Raw genomic sequence first — 17416 nt, forward strand, 5'->3', positions numbered from 1 at the left:
TTGTTCTCCCCTCTTCTTTAGTACACTTTTCCAGCTTCTGTTTCATCTACTAGTCATTGGAAATTCCAGTTTGCCCTTCCTTTCCCCCTAGCAACCAGGATGCCTCATTCTTGTGATGAGTGTGTCTGAGATCAGGTAGTTCCTAGCAGCTCTTTTCTGCAAATACCAAAACACAGTAAGTATAGGTGGATATTGAAGAATCCCCCCCCCAAAAAAAGGCAAATGTAAAAACTCTGCAGAGGCTTAGGTAGTTTTCCCTGCATGCGCTAAAGTCCTGGCACTCATTAATAATTCACTGTATAGTTAACTTATTAATATTAATTAGATTTCTATACTGCCCTTCTTCTGAGGATCATAGAATCATAAAATTGTAGAGTTGGAAGGGAGCATGAGGATAATCTAGGCCAACCCCCTGTGATGCAGGAATCTTTTACTCAAAGTGGGGCTCAAACCCACAACCCTGGGATTAAGACTCTCATGCTCTACCAACTCAGCTATCCAACCTCAGGCTCACAGAGCAGTTTGCAATGCAAAACTACAAAAATATAAACCATATTAACAAACAAAAACAACAGTCCCCCTAGTTTCAAGGCCATGGGTTGTTGATTAAACTGGGAAATGAGGAATGTCTACTCAGAAGTAAGTTTATTTGTGTTTAATGGGGATTACTCCCAGGTAAGCGGGTATAGGATTGCAGTCTAGGCTTTGGTTTAGGGATAGCATTGAGGAAAGCAGAGTTCTTGTGCATTTAACAGCTGTGTGGAAGGCAGAAATTAAATAAGTTAAACCTCTTGTAGTATAGAAATACATTTATGGGGAAAGCTTCACTTGTTCACATTCTGTCTGTCAGATATTTTATTATATGTGTGGCCGCTGATTTATTTTTGGACTCTGCTTCACTTGTAAAATTTACATATTAGACAAAGCATATGCAAATTTGATGCAAATCTGTGCTCTTTCTGCATGTGGGTCAGAGGGCCCAGTCCACATACAGCGGACTGGACCCAGAAAACCCTGCTGGCTCACCTAGTTAGTAGTATGTAAGCATGTTATGGAATCATGCCAATTTTGTTACTTTTTGACTCAAGTTCCCCTCTCACATTATCACTGGTAACCCCCTAAATTAACTAGCTCTTCTGCTACCAGTTCTAAGCCAAATTACAATTCTAAAATGGTATGTGCTCAGCTATTACAACATCTGTGTAGGACAGAAATCATTTATACTCAGTGTTGCTTGATACATGCTGGGTAATTTTAGTGTTTATTTCTTCTTTTTCTTTTGAGAACATGGTATTTCTTAAAGCACATGACAGATTTATAAAAGATTTAGGGCAAGATCACTTATACAGCATGCACTCAATAATCATTTACCCAAAATACAAGTAGATGAAAACCTGTCAGCATGTTCGTATTATTTTGGTACAAGAGAAGTACCTCCTTCTAAACATGCCTCTTGGAGGGTTGACACCCCATCATTATTACTAATAGCAATACTCAAAATGTAAAAAGCATCTGCAAGGCGACAAACTTCGGAAGCATTTAACATTTCTAGAATTGTTTATCAGGAACAGCTTTGCTTCCAAAAACACTCTTAACTCTTTCTGTGCTCAGTGTACCAGTCTACCATGGCCTAATCATCAAGGCATTCAGCATTTCATTATTACAGTTCTGCTCATTTTCTGCTCTTGTTAAAAGTCCCATTCCTGAACATGAAAAGAAATCATATATACAATCCCACCACTAGTTATGTATACATAAGTCCTACTGAGATGAATATGAGCCGAGATCAGTATAACCGTGATCACAGAAGAACCATGGGCAGCATTGCAGACCCGGGTTTCGTAGGAGTAGTTTTAATACTTTGTATTTATAGAGAAAAGGTTAAAACAAACAAACTCAAAAACCTCAAGCAGGCAAAGGGTACATAAACCTATTTGCTACAACATAGACCAAGTGAAAAAAACCACCCATCTTCATGCCTATATCATGTGAAAGGTCACTTGTCTTTTAATGTATTCTCAGGAGAATACGCTCTATTTGTAGCTAGCAACTTTTTTTTTGCAGGAAATGCACTTGTTTCTTATTTCACATGGCTAGAAAGAATCCTGGATTAGGATGCTAGGTTTGTTTGACAAACACACAGAATTTGCCTTTTAAGATTTAAGGCACAGCCTTCATTCATTTCAGTGAGACTGCAAGGAGCTCCTTCATAACGATAAGATACAGATGAGCAACAAGACCTCATAAATGCACATATGTACGCGATCACATATCAATTAATCTGGAATTGCCTCCAAACTTTCCCCCTGTATTCATAAATCACCAATGTTTATTAGGATGCACCTATTAGCATGCATAGAAAAAAAATTAATCACCCCTTCTGTTACCCTGACTGCAGGTACAACAGGGAAGTGATATAGTGTTGTCTGTAGTTATCTTGAATATGCACCGTCAAAGAGAAATCTGTCATGTTTCTTCATCCATGGAAATGTATGGTTAAAAATGTTTAAAACTGCCTTGAGGGGTCAGACCTAAAGTTCAGTACAATCCAGCACTGTTACCTATGGCAACAAGCAAATTTCTCTGGGAGGGCTATAAGCAGGGCATGGAAGCAATGACTTTCTCCCCTAGATTTTTTACCAGGATTTGGTATTCAGAAGTGAACCATCTTTGATCACAGCAATTTGAGTTAGCTTTTATGGAAAATGGGTACTGACTATTCATAACTATTATATTTGAGAAAGCAATGTTGTGATTACCAGAAATATTCTATTTCTGCTATGGAGTGCTTGAAGCTATGAAATACACCAGTCATGGTAAACAGTTAGATGCAGCAATGCATGTAAATAAGCAATCACTGCCTTCTTTCCCTCTGCAAGATTTAGGAATTCTTTGCATGAGTATTACTTGTCCGATGGATCTCTCAAGTATCTGGAGTTATCCCTCAAAAATGCAGAACATTTGCCCTTGGAAAGACATCATGGTTGGATCTCCTGGTTTCTCTGTATTGAGTTAAATGACTGGCAGAAGGGAGGCTCTAATTTTGATCAGACTAACAGCATTCCAGAATCTTCAATTTGCCTTGTTGTGAAAAATATACAGGTAACCCATTGCTCCAATCAAAATTGAAGCCTCCTGTCTTCTGTCAGACTACAATCAGAAATGTCAGGAGTTTTTGATGTTTCTTTGTCATTTGGCCCCAAGACTACATGAAGCGAAGTTCCATTAATTGTAATAAATCGTAAGCTAAATACAGCCTTCATGTCCAGCAGCAGTATTTCTCTGAATACCAGTTGATAGAGGCAAACATCACAAGATGGCTAGCATCTTCACTTTCTGTTTGTGGACTTCTGGTCCACCACTGAGGAAAATCAGAGTGCCAGTAAGGATGGACTTTTTTGCCTGATCCTGAACAGCTGTTCTTATGTTCTTACTGATTTTCTCACATAGAAAGCAAATAACAACCTGGTGGCATGCACAGTACTTGTAGTGCCAGCTATAGAACAGCAGGGCACCCACTTAAAAAAAGATGTTTCCATTAGTGTATTGTGTATTTTCCTTTGTAGAAAAAGTTCATAAATCAACTTTTGATGGTGGTGGTGAGCTTCTGTTAAAATAGAACTAATATTTGTTCACCATCATCTTGTAGTCTGCAACTGTTCCATTCTACACATGCAAGAAGTTTAGTTACAAACAAGCAGAAAAAGTTATATAAATGCTTTTGTATGATGTACATCCTGCCCTTCTTTGAAGGAGCTCAGGGTGGTACACAAGCCCCACACACCACACCTGCTCTAATGTTAGCCTCACAACTTTGGGATGGAGGTTAAGCTAAGATTCAGTGAATGGCCTTCTCGTGCAATTCTAATTGCCTCTCATTAAGCCACAGACAAGGTTCCATTCATGTCTGGTAAAACAAATAAAAATCTGCTCCTCTTCCAGACCTACCACCTTTTCCTCCACTTCCAACGAGACCAACTTTATGTTCCATATTTAATTTGTATTTCTGATTGAAAAGATGCCACTTAAAAATATTAACTGCCGTCTTGTTTCTGCAAAGCCTATCTCTACATTGGCTTCCTTGCTGCTATAGGCAGAGTCATTTTCAGTAAAACTGTTTACATAAATTATCTACTCATGTTTTTAAAATGAGAAATCAATCCAGATGCGTTGCATTTTAAATTACCCCTTTTGCCATCTTTTCTCTCTTCTGTAGCTGGTGGTGCTTTTGCTGATGTGGAGCTATTCTCTTCTGTGGTCTTTGTGACATTTTCTCCCTGTATGGCTTCTTCAGTGATTACTATCGTGTGGCCGTTTGAGGTTTCATGATTTACTGTTATCTCTCCATCTGAAATAAATGATAACAAAGTTATTGCCTTACACTGACAATGTATGTAAGCGCTTCCCATTTACAGGGTTGCAGCATACAGCAATGAGCCGCACGCTTGATGTACATAAAATGTGATGAAGCTATATTGGAAAGGGAGGAAGGGAGAAAGGAATCTACATTAACAAGCACTTGAATGCCTAGAATACAGTGGTCCCTCGGTTTAAGAACTTAATTCATTCCGGAGTTCCGTTCTTAATCTGAAACTGTTCTTAACCTGAGGTACCACTTTTGCTAATGGGGCCTCCCGCTGCCGCTGCGCAATTTCTGTTCTCATCCTGAGGTAAATTTCTTAACCCGAGGTACTATTTCTGGATTAGGAGAGTCTGTAACCTGAAGCGTCTGTAACCCGAGGTACCACTGTACTTACATTACCAGAACACTAATTGTCACCTAATATTTAGCTCTTCCAAGTCAACCTGAGCAAGCCAATGTGCACACAACACCTTTCCCCAAAATAAAAGGCCCCAACATGTTGTAACATTGCCTCATAGAGGAGTTGCTTCATCCTTTTGATCATTTTGGTTGCTCTTTCCTGCACCTCTTCCAGCTCTATATCTTTTGAGAGGTGTGGTGACCAGAACTATACACAGTATTTCAAGTGTGGTCGCCCCATAGATTTCTGTAGCAGAATTAGTATGGTATCAACAGTTTTGCTGGGAGTACTTGACACCCTCTTTAGGGCATTCCAAGCAGTCTTTGAAGCCTGTCTTCCTTCCCTTGACATCTAGACTCAACAGCACAACACTTAGATGCATGGCAGGCTCCCCCCCACCCCAGCCACCTGACACGAATACTTGGATTCAAGTATGCTCCCATGTTCTCTCCTGAATATACCTTGCTATTCAGTTCACTTTCCCAAACAATGAGACACAAATGACAGTCTGAATTATGGTTTGTGCTTATAACAGAAGACCCAGGGGTTTTATCACAAGCGGGTTATGAGTCTGGCTTGAAAGGATGTGTCCCTGCCTGCTGTATCAGTCATGTCACAGAGTTTCAAAACAATGATAGTAGCAACAGAAAAATAATGCTAATCATTTAAATGGCATACAAAAGTTATTAGCAGCTGCCTATATTAATTGCCATCACCTTGTTCAGTTATTTCCTTCAGGACACCCCTTCTTATCAACTCCTCTCTGCTTTGCCTTGTTGATATCTTTCTTTCCAGCACTTCAAAAAAGAAACAGACAAAATGTAGACATTAATTCACTGAAATTCAATTATAGCAATTATATATATATTTTAAAGCCAGAAAAAGATTAAAAAGAACAAAAGCAAAGACCTTAGCCTTTGTCTTCAGCAATAGCTTTTCAAAATATTGTTGTTAGACAGAAAAAGGAGCACTGTACAAGTCGGCGACGCTGTTTGATCTTTTGTTAACAAGTGCAGCTACTTTTTTTTATTATTAGTAACAAGAATAGCAATGAACCTCCAGAACAGAAATATATTATGCAAATTTGTAATAGCGGAGTCACACTCACATACTCTGTTAAGGCATTGTTTTGTATGACAGGCAATCATTCTTCCCATCCAAGTTTTGGATGAAATACAATGTAGCCCTAAGGCGAGTGTTCTGTTAGTGCAAGGATTTCTTCTTGTGTAATGGAATGTTTCCCTCCTCTCCTGCCCCTCAGGTTTCCCCAGGCCTCTATAAAAGAGCAGGGGCAGGAGAGATAGAGAAAGTCCTGCTGCCCAAGTGGAAATCCCAGCGCTGACAGGAATTCTTTGTAAAACACCACCCTGGAAGTGGGAAAATGTATCTCTTCTTATATAAAGCTATGCATGTCATAGTTCCTGGAAACATGAGTGCACAAAATGTTGCATCACTCACAGCCTGATATATCAGGAAATCCCCTTGTACAGAAACCACTGGCTAGTCATCTGAGAGCACATGCTATGATGAATACAAAGAGTGACCTTCAAAGTGGGGTCTCCAGCCTGTACGTAATGGCTGCCTTTCAGCTTCCCTTACGGGGTTCAGGTTGGGGAAGAGCCATAGCTCAGTGGAAAAGCTTCTAGGCCCCAGGTGCAATCCCAGGCATCTCCAGGTAGGGCTCAGAGAGAACCATGTCTGAAATCCCAGAGGGCCACTGGCTCTGTCAGAATACATAATACTGAGCAAGATGGACCAATAGTCCTACTTAGTGTCAGCTTCCTTCAGTCTGAAGACTTCCAGTTTCGGCCAGGTCTTACTGGCTTTGGTACAAGGGGACTTTCCATAACTTCTTGGATGCTGTGATGCATCAGGCTGTAAACTATGTAACTTTCTGTGCACGCATATTTTGCAGTTTCCAGGAAGTATACCATAAGCTGCTTTGTTTGCTTATAAAACTTATTTGTGCTGACAGAAAGATGCAGAAACACAAATAAATAATCCTTGAAGGTAAACTGGTACTTCTGAGCATCTGTGGCTCCAGTGGAGAGGGTGCAATACTTGCACAGGAAAAGTGCACCTTATCCAAGAGATCCCTAAGATGCAGAATATCAGAGGTCCCTGATTGTCAACCAAGGCAGATCTGCAGCCATGCTTCACAGACCACATCTATCTAAGACCACAATAATGGAATCCCAAAGAATTCACAATTCATTCTTTGAGACTAGAATACCCAGTGGATTTAAGTGCAGCATATAATCCCTGGCTTGCCAATTGTTCATACTGACTTTCTGAAGCATGTGCTAATACCCTGTCCTTTAAAAATATACCGTATTTTTCGCTCTATAAGACACACCAGACCACAAGATGCACCTAGTTTTTGGAGGAGGAAAACAAGAAAAAAAATATTCTTGCTGTTCTGGCTTCTGGGATAGCTGCGCAGCCTGCATTCGCTCCATAAGACGCACACACATTTCCCCTTACTTTTTAGGAGGGAAAAAGTGAGTCTTATAGAGCAAAAAATGCGGTAATTGTTAAGTCTATCTTCTGAATGTGACCCTTAAAATGTTTGCTTCTTCCACTCATTTAATCCTTCCCCCCTTTCATCTCCCAGTGCTGGGAGAGAACTAATCATTTTACTTTCCTCAAGTGTTATCTATAAGCTAGGTCAGGTAGAGTCCCTTCCTCTTGCCATTTCTACCATCAGTCCTGCCATCCACACTTCCAATCTCTGTGTATTCATCATCTGCCTCACAATGCAGCATTTTTGGGATTTAACTATGGCTCAGATTTATCTGCTCTCTTAAGCCACTATCTCCTCCTTACTCAGAACAGGACACCAGTGAACCAGACAGACATTAAGCGATTAAACAACCAGAATATTTCCGTATCAGGCCCTGAGCAGGCACACTTGGCTTGTGGAGCTACAGCTATCCTATCTGTCCTGCTTACTGCTACAAGTCATCATTTTTTCATGTCTCTTGCTTGGTCTGTTTCTCTTCATCTTCCCTTTTCTTTAGCTTCCTTGTATGCATGGAATGTTCCTTCTGCTAAAATCCTATATGCCTCCTTTCTTATTTCAAAAAGCCTGTAAAACCCAATCCTTTTTGCTTTGCCTCCTTAATTTTTACCTTCTATATTTTGCTTCATTTTTTTAAAGGCAAAGTAGTAATTACCAACTTTAGCAGCATGCAGATTTAAGAACGTTCCACACTGCCTTAAGCAAATTACAACTCCTTCTGCACAGTCACATATTGTTCACCAACATGTTCTCTTCCTTTGCCTCTGCCTGGTTTCAGGGTGAGCCAATTGGATAGAGACCTGCTGTTTTTAGTTTTTGCAAAGTATTAAAATTCTTTAAATCAGGAATGGAGAACCAGTGACTGTCCAGATGTTCAAACAAAATCTGGAGGGCCAAAGCTTCCCCATCCCACCTTTAAACACAATGGCCTTGATCCAAAGGACTTTGTGCAAAGCAGCAGTTCACTTGCATGATGCCGCCTGCCTGTTTGGAAAAAAGAAACCCCCTCAAAAATAGATGTATAAATATATTCAGTTGCAGATGTTTTCAGTTATAAATGTATTAAGTCACAGACAATACTTTAAAAGCACAAAACAGCCTTTTCTTTATTATTGCATTCACAAAATATGGCTTGTTTTGCAAAAATCAATAAAAATTGTTACTAACAAAATCACGGAAAATATTGCAGTTCAACAGATACAATGTACTTCAGCTTTATAGGCGACATTCTCTTCTAATATACAGATGCACCCTAGGTTTTGTTTTCACATCCTCTTTTCCAATCACATACTTCTTTATAGAAATATACATATATAACAAAAGAAATAAATGCAGAATGTTTATGATCATGTTTGATCTCAGGAAGTCAGTGAGAGACAAGTCAGTTTTCCTAATTTGTAGAGAAACTTATTCATGAATATACGTAGTCAGATAACATATTGCAGCACCTCCATATGCAACTGTATTTTCTTAAGCTGCTAGATAAAAGGTGTTGAATTCCTTAATCATCAGTTTGGGGTGCTTTATTGTCCTATATTCATTGGGTTTCTAAGCAACCCTCCTCACCCGCTTTTTCTGAACACCAGGGCTTGAACCACCTTCATGCTGCTCTGATAATGCTGCTCTAATCTGGCAGGGCTAATCATGCGTTTGGAAGGTTGTGTCTTAATAAGGACCACTGCCAGCCCGGGACATCCCATTGCGGACAACCCTCTCTATTTGGTGGGGGAGGGAAATGAGTTTGCCAGAAAATTCTGAGTTCAAAAATTTCCTGGAAATTAGGGTAATTCACATTGGGGATGGGGACGGGACTGAATTTGCATTGGAAAACTTTCTGATGCCTTAGATCTTTCTGTTATGTTTGCCAAAAGACTATGTAATTTGTGAAATGCATGTTACTGCATTTGAATTATGGAAGAATATATTGTCCAGATATCCGTGCAACTGTATGTGCTTTTAAGCAGCTGTAGGCATTCATGTGCTGAAGTTTCTAAAGTGTTGCATGTTTTTATGACTAAGTTAATAAATAATATTTTTGTGCACATTTTTGTAACTTGTATATTGGTTATATATATTCGCCCAGAAAATGTTTGGGATATTTATAAATATATTTGTATGTATCGATAGGAACACTATAGTTTTGTAGTGCTTGTTACAAAGGTACTGTACATATGTCAGTCGTCTGCTTGTTACAGAAAGACCCTAAAGGAGATTTACTGAAATGTGTAGGGCAACTAATATGTATTTATCGCCATCTTAAGACATTATTCTGAGTCAGACCATTGGCTGCTCTGAGCTCTGAGTTTGTCTAGTTTGAAGAATGATAGCTCTCTAATGTTTCTCTCAGCAGAAATATTCCCAACTCTGCTGCTATTTTTATTTTAACACTTATAGAGTGCCTAACATTTTTCTAAACGCTGTACAGATATTTTAAAAAAAGATAAGACAGCTTGTAGCCGGCAAGCAGGGACTAACAGACATGATGCAAAAAAGAAAATGGAATGGAGAGTGAAGAGGGAAAGCAAGCGAATTCAGGAAGTTGGAACAGTGTGATCTTTCTAGCAAATACGGAGGGGGGGGGGGGAGCAAGCTCTTTGCAGCTGCTTCTTCTCTAGCTAATGGATAGAGAAACTTTAGTCTTTGTATAGTTAGAAAGTTGATACTACAGAGGGTGATACTACAGAGGGTGCAGTCTCCCAGTGGCCCTTGTTCAGATGGCGATGGCAGAGATCAAAGTGTGCTTCCCTTCAGTTGTGTAGTCCCAATGGACAGAACCTGGGAATGTCTGCTTCAAACCACATGCTCTTCCACTGACCTATGGCCACTTGCCACAAGTTCCTGCAAAATACTCTCGGCACAAATTGTTCATATCAAGCTCTAAAATGTTACTTTTGGGCATCTAATCTTAAATTCTACTTCCTCAGTTTCTGATGACTTAAAACATTTATACACCTCACTCATTACGCTCATGCTCCAGTCTAATTGTGGTTTCTTTAAAGCAAAATGTTACAGGGGATAGATGTGGTAATTTAAACATCTGAATTACACCTCACAGACAAGACAGTCTTGTCTCACACATTATAATTCACCCCCATTAGCACGCATAGCACTCAAGATTATTCCATAAACAAAAAGACAGGTACTTGCTCTCAAGAAATGTATGGCCTACCACAGAAGGAAGAGAAGGGAAGAGAAAATGTAGGAAGGAAATGTGAGCATGTAGATTTACTTACACCTGAAACTTGATTACAGTAAAGATTATGGGATTAATCCACCTGTCTCAGGGAAAAGATGGGCTCTGGAAGATGAGAGAGAGTGCCCTATAGAAGATGGGAGTTCTAGGCACAGCTGGCAGAAAGAGAGCCACAAAGTCCATCTGCCTTAGGTGACCTTTGTAGCACAAAACATTTTCGATGGATTCTGTGAGGGATGCAGCAGAGTTCACTTTATCCTTTATCCTGAAGTGATGTGAAATGTCACTTTGAGCAGAAGATTCTAGGGGGAAGTAAGGAGCGTGGTTTTTCTGTCTGAAGTTTTTCCACGTAAGATTAATAAAGATGAATAAAGATGCTGCTGCTGTAATTATACTTGGGTTTTTTATATTATTAATAGAATATTTTGCTTCAGCTAATTAATGTCTCTTGCTGGCAGTGTTATAGTCAAAACACCAGAGCTGAACTGTGCTCATTTCCTCCTTCCCACTGTATCACAGCAGCAGCCACCCATCAATTTAAATTCTCCATGAACAAGAGCAGAAGCATTAGATTTATTAATGGTATGGAACCAAATCTGAGCTATGCATAAGGAACAAAAAGTACAGCAAGGAAGCTGTCTAAATACCAGGCACTTTGCATTTATTAAGGCATACTTGTATTTTGATTATATAAAATAGATGGAATCTGAAGCAGAGTAAATGAGACAGCGTAGGCAAAGGTCAAATAATATTGGAGAGATTTAGTGCTTGATAATTTGCCAAAGTGTTCCATCTTATCTTTTTAAAAGTTATGCAGACACATTTCTGTAAGAAACAGTGATTTACTGTTTTGCTATTAAAACTTAAATTAAGAAACATAAAATCAAACGCTTCAACAACACACACTGAGACCATCTGCTTTATTTCAGAATCAAGACAGCTACAGAATATCATTCTGTTGCATTTTAAATAAATGTCATTTTAGAAGTTCAGAGTTCTTCAAGATTTTTCATCTGAGTTAATTGTTTTAAAAGCACTGGGAGAAAATGGAATTACTTCTGGGAAAGTTATGGAACTGAATACAGAAGGCATGCCTTGCTATTTGTATGTGAAGTTACTATGACCAAAGTATTTGTACACAACTGGGATTATATCTTTGTGAAATATACCTGTGTTCATGGAGTTGGGAAGCTAGAGTGCGGATGTGTCAAGGTGGTAGCTCAGCTCACATAGAAGGTGTTGTTAAAGATGGGAAGTCTTTTGAAAAACGGGATGGGGGTGACTTGAATGCACAACTGTATAAATATAACACACTGCATGGGCCTTCCCTAAGGATAAGCATCTCTTTACAACGGACATATACACCATTTTAAAAAAGGTGGTCTTTCATCAGAACATTTCAGTTCTCCTGCAATCCCACAGTTCAAGAAGGCCCCTTCTTTCTATCTGACAGCTCTGACTGGCATTTATATGTCTGCTCAAGTAAACATTTGCCCTATGTGCTCAACAGAGAGCCAGTGTGGTATGGTGCTTAGAGGGCTGGACTGGGACCCGTGGGACCTGGGTTCAAATCCCCACTTGGTGATGTTGGGCCAGTACCTGCCTCTCGGACTAACCTACTTCACAAGTTGTTGTTGGGAATAATTGGGAGGGGAGAGAGGAAGAAGCACCGTGAGCTCCTTGAGTAAAATGTGGATATAAATAAATATATAAATGTATTATTAATTCTTCACTTTTACTTTAAGAGTCCCCAACCATGCTATTCAGCAGCTGTTAAATCCTCAGGCTCTCTTAATTACGCCGTTCTTATTTTTTAAAAAGCACTAATCCAACATTCTGAAATACATCCAGATATTTTTGCTTCTCAAAGGTAGACCTGCAGATTCTTCATTTAGCTTCGAACTTCCCCTCTGGGATTATAGCATTTGATGCAATCAGAGCCAGACGTGGCTTCTGCTCCACCCCCTCCACTTTCCCTATGGATATTCAAAGGAGCATCTTTTTCACTCTAGCCGATAAACTACTGAAATCTCTTCCTCTTCCGAAAGCAGAAACTGATAAGATCCTTCCTAAAGTTTGTTATTTAGGATGATGAAACTTTTTTTGCTCAGCTTTGCAAAGCGAGCGGCTTGGCAGCACAGATTCAAGATCTACATGGAAAACATGTTACCAAAGAGGGGGGGAAATCCATTCATCATTCCCACATCAGTACAAGTTATTTCCATAAGGAATCCTCCATAATTTTAACTGCTCGTATCATGTGCTGTTTACATAGATTTATTCAGCTGCGGGCACAGTATGATCACCTTCCAATATATTTTTGTAAGAAAACTGAGCCTTCCATCCAAGACTGCACCTTTCAATAAATGCTGTTTTTCACAGGCCTAATACAAAACAATCAGATTCCCACCCCTGCCCAAGTACTCTGGCTGAGGGCCAGACCACTACACGTAGCTGCATGTAGCATTCCCCTGAGTCCCCCCTCCCCTTGTTATTTTAAAAAAAGCAAAACAAACTAATAAGCAAAATAAGCTTTGGCAGTCCCCTATCTGAAGTGAAAGAACAATGGGAAAGAGTGCTTAAAAGTTTTCCTCTCAAAACTGCTCCCCGAGGGGGACCCCATTAGAGCAATGTTACATGCATGAGCATAACTGGTAAAATAATATGGCACAAGCACACTACAAATATGATCTCCCTTGTGCAAGTACAAAACATAACTAAATGCAAATGAATGCCAGTCGAGCCACAGAGGTAAGCTACTGCACAGTATCAGGATCCTACCCTTTGTCTCTAAGGGCGTTATGCTCAGGATGCTTTTATTTCAATTGGGCTTTCCGCTGATGATTAGGGACCCATATCCAACTACATATATATATAAGCTCGCTTTTAAGAAATCCTACAAAAGTAAACAACAGGTTCCAGGAAAATAAGTCTGCAAATGTTTTCTTGGGAATGTTCCTGCTTACATGTTTATGTTCCAAGACTTAAATACATCACACCAGGCACAGAAGCAAGCTATTGTAAGCAGTGCTTTCTGAATCTAGTTCTGCTCTAATAGACCAGAAAAATGAAAAGTACTTTTTGAAGGTGACATTTGGAAGAACAGATTGGATGTCCGCATTCCACTGTAAAAAGAGAGAATTAATGCCTGCGTACCTTACAGGGGTGTTTCCAGGTGCTGTGAGATGCTTTTAATGTGATTTACAGTTGGGCAAGAACTACAAAGCATAAGTTGTTTTACTATTAAAATTTCCCATGTAAAAAAAAAATATACCACTGTGGTCAGGTACATTTTAATTATGTCTCCTTTGTTATATCACCACACTGCCTGATCTTCTCTCTCTTTTTTTGTCCAAATCTATTAGACATCAGAACAATTCTTAACTGGTTCAGTGTGTCTGGGAAGAAATTTAGTCCATGAGCGAGAAAGATGGGTGGGTGGAAGAGGCTAAAAAGAGGAATGGAAGGTTAACAGGTTATTAAGACAATGGTGACAGACAGAAATTGGCAAGGGACTAGAACAAATTGTCTTAAAGAGACCATAGGCTGGGACTGACAGCAAGCAGAAAAAAGTTACATAATATGCGCAGAACCATCAGTCACACAATCTTCTTTTGAATTGGTATGGAATAATGCATAGGCTGCAGAAGATATAGCTGATCTATCTTTGGTGGGGCACAGGCCAATTAAAATACCAAAACAATAAAATTACATAGGATAACCTGGCCAAGATAAAATGCCTGAAAATTAAAAGCTTGTGAGGGGAAAGAGAATGCCAAGAGGTCATTCTACAGACAAGGTGCCATATCTAAAAATGTCTGGTGCAGTCTCTCTTCTCTTTTTAATGTGCAGCATGCTTTTCAGATCTAGCTTCTGAAAGGAGTAAAGGTATGAAACCAGAAACAATTAGAGTCAAAAGACCTTGAAATGAGGAACAGGGTGGCAGAGTTGAAGCACTGCAGGGATATAAAAGGGAGATTACTAGCTGTTCCATATGGAACCGTGGTCACAGAAATATTTGAGACATGTGACATATAGAGCTATAGAAACAGTTCTTTCTTTTGGGGTCAATACATCTAACAGAGACCAGCATGCAAATCCCTACTTGGCTACGAAGCTCACTTGGTGACGTTGGACCAGTCACTGTCTCTTAGCTCTAACCTACATCATGGGGTTGCTGCGAGGACTCAAGTGGAAGGTGGGAAACCATGTATACCACCTTAGGCTCTTTGGAGGAAAGGCGGGATATAAATGCAGCAAATAAAGAAATAAAATAAGCAATTAATCAACATGATGGGTTTTTTTGTCCAAATCTATTAGACATCAGAACAATTCTTAACTGGTTCAGTGTGTCTGAGAAGGAATTTAGTCCAAGAGGGAGAAAGATGAGTAGGCGGAAGAGGCCAAGAAGAGGAATGGAAGGTTAACAGGTTATTAAGAAAATGGTGACAGACAGAAATTGGCAAGGGACTAGAACAAATTGTCTTAAAGAGACCATAGGCTGGGACTGACAGCAAGCAGAAAAAAAGTTACATAATATGCACTGAACAAGTCACACAATCTTATTTTGAATTGGTATGGAATAATGCAACTGAAAGGGACGCAGGTGGCGCTGTGGGTTAAAGCCTCAGCGCCTAGGACTTGCCGATCGAAAGGTTGGCGGTTCGAATCCCTGCAGCGGGGTGCGCTCCCGCTGATCGGTCCCAGCGCCTGCCAACCTAGCAGTTCGAAAGCACCTCCGGGTGCAAGTAGATAAATAGGGACCGCTTACCAGCAGGAAGGTAAACGGCGTTTCCGTGTGCGGCTCTGGCTCGCCAGAGCAGCGATGTCACGCTGGCCACGTGACCCGGAAGTGTCTTCGGACAGCGCTGGCCCCTGGCCTCTTAAGTGAGATGGGCGCACAACCCCAGAGTCTGTCAAGACTGGCCCGTACGGGCAGGGGTACCTTTACCTTTACCTTTAATGCAACTACAGTAATCAACAATAACCTTTTCCAGTCACCACCAAGTAACCTCTGCCACTGCCCAAAGTGATACCTGCTGATGTTTCTTTAAATTTTTCACTGGTCTTCTTCTTCCGCCACTTCCATGGTTTGAAGATTTTGCCAATAGTAGAAAGTTTGCCTTTCCTCTTGAAAGAAGGACTTCGGGATGCTGGGTTTGGCCCATCTGAGTTTGCAATTGATGTCTTGTCTATCCCATCAACTATATATATAAAAACAAACAAACCAGCAAGCAGCATGTTAGGTTACCAAAACCTGTAGAACAACAGTCATTTTTTAAAACATGCAAAATAATGAGGAGAAAAATAGCAGCCACTTCACAGTTTGTGGCAATATACATTTAACACATTCTAAATAACTTCAGACATACCTAACAATGAAAATGTTATTAAGTATCACAAAATACCATATGTGTAAGTACATTCTAGTTCAGAACTGTAAAAGATAACGGCAAACCCTGAACCAGCACTCTGAATAAATCCAGAACCCAAGCAGCCTTCCAGATATGCTAACATCAAACTTTCAGCATTATGTTGTAAACAGCAAAGTCTAACATAATTAATATTCAAATCAAAGCTGCTATTCTTAGTACTCCAGGTTCCACATGCTGCTCCAAAGTGCCACAAGTGCCACGTTGTCTACTGCCCCATTTATGGTGAGCCCATTAAAAAGCAACAAACAAATATGACATGTGAGGCACACAAAGAAATGTCAAACATGGAGGATGGACAATATAACTACAAAATGTAGATACAAGTTCAAAGTAACATGGCTGTCATTAAAAGCACTTGTAGATCCTACGAAAAATATCTATTTCCAAGTTTAGCATAATTTAACATTTTCCAGATTTCAGTTGTTCCCTAAAAGCAATCCAGGATTCAAAAGCACTGAAGTGTGCTTGATTTTCTCTGAGTTGTACCTACAGAATCTACAATTAACTTTTATTACATGGACTACAAGTGACTAAGGAATGCTATCATTTTTATTGTCTGTGATCAGTACACTTAGGTAATGTAAAGAGCACAAGCCCCTTTGCTCTTTAGACCTCATCGTTTTAAAAAAAACTCTCTCCTTCCTTCTCTAGAACCCTCATGACTCAGACATCCTCTTTACTGCTGTACTGTTACACAGGATATTTTTAGGCAATCCATCCTGTGCATATTGTCATTATTTTTCACCAGACAATGCTATTCAGCTTCTCACAAAAGCAGCCTAATAGCTATGTATGCAGACAACAGTTTTGATGAAGGAATGACAAGCATAGGTCAGTGATAAGCTGCAGAGGCCAGGAATATCTATAGTTATCATTTTATCATTTGTTTATATAGCACTTCTAATATGCACCACACTTGACAAACAGGATAGAGCACAGAATGTCCAGCTGAGAACAGAGAAGGGAGAAAAGCAGGGGCACAACACAGCAGCAGAGGCCAGAAGGAGCAGCAGCTAAGAGACAGTCACAAGAGCAATGCAGGAAGGACTACACATTGTTTAGCAACTTCCTACATAGGTACATTGGAACTGAACCTGTTATCAGCCACATTTGCTCTCCACCTATCTACACACATCTCTCCAACTAGTATCAGAGGGTCACAAGTTTGTTAAACCTTCAGATCATTTTGTTTTATTATGCTGTTATTTCACAGGCAGTCTCACCAGGCCCTAACGAAATATTAATTCATGGTGCCCAAGGCCTGGTTCATATATTCATTTCACCTGCTTTCTCTACACTTACCTTAACATATACCTATGTCTCAATGCAGTCTTCCCATCCCATATCCCTGTCCTGCCATTCCTTGTCACGGCCTGGTCCATGGAATGCCCATGCACCTCAGGAAAAGCAGCGAAACACAGGGTTCTGTTATGCCTATATGGATCATTCCACATGCAGGCAACTGCACTGGCAGTGGGCTGGATCAAACTCTGTGATAAAATAT

At 40.0% G+C, this 17416-nt stretch overlaps 1 protein-coding gene across 3 annotated transcripts in view; it reads right to left on the minus strand.

Moving 5' to 3' along the window:
• PHACTR2 (phosphatase and actin regulator 2) overlaps positions 1 to 17416 on the minus strand; it is a 67724-nt gene that overhangs the window by 18010 nt on the left and 32298 nt on the right. For all 3 annotated transcript variants that reach the window (XM_081905175.1, XM_081905173.1, XM_081905174.1), the window contains exons 2-4: positions 15514 to 15681; positions 5480 to 5560; positions 4187 to 4348 (exon numbers count right to left, since the gene is read on the minus strand). In XM_081905175.1, coding sequence (XP_081761301.1) covers positions 4187 to 4348; positions 5480 to 5560; positions 15514 to 15681 — 411 coding nt within the window. The remainder of the gene's footprint in view (positions 1 to 4186; positions 4349 to 5479; positions 5561 to 15513; positions 15682 to 17416) is intronic.

This window comes from Podarcis melisellensis (assembly GCF_964234715.1).
Source record: "Podarcis melisellensis genome assembly, chromosome: 3".
Lineage (NCBI taxonomy): Eukaryota > Metazoa > Chordata > Lepidosauria > Squamata > Lacertidae > Podarcis > Podarcis melisellensis.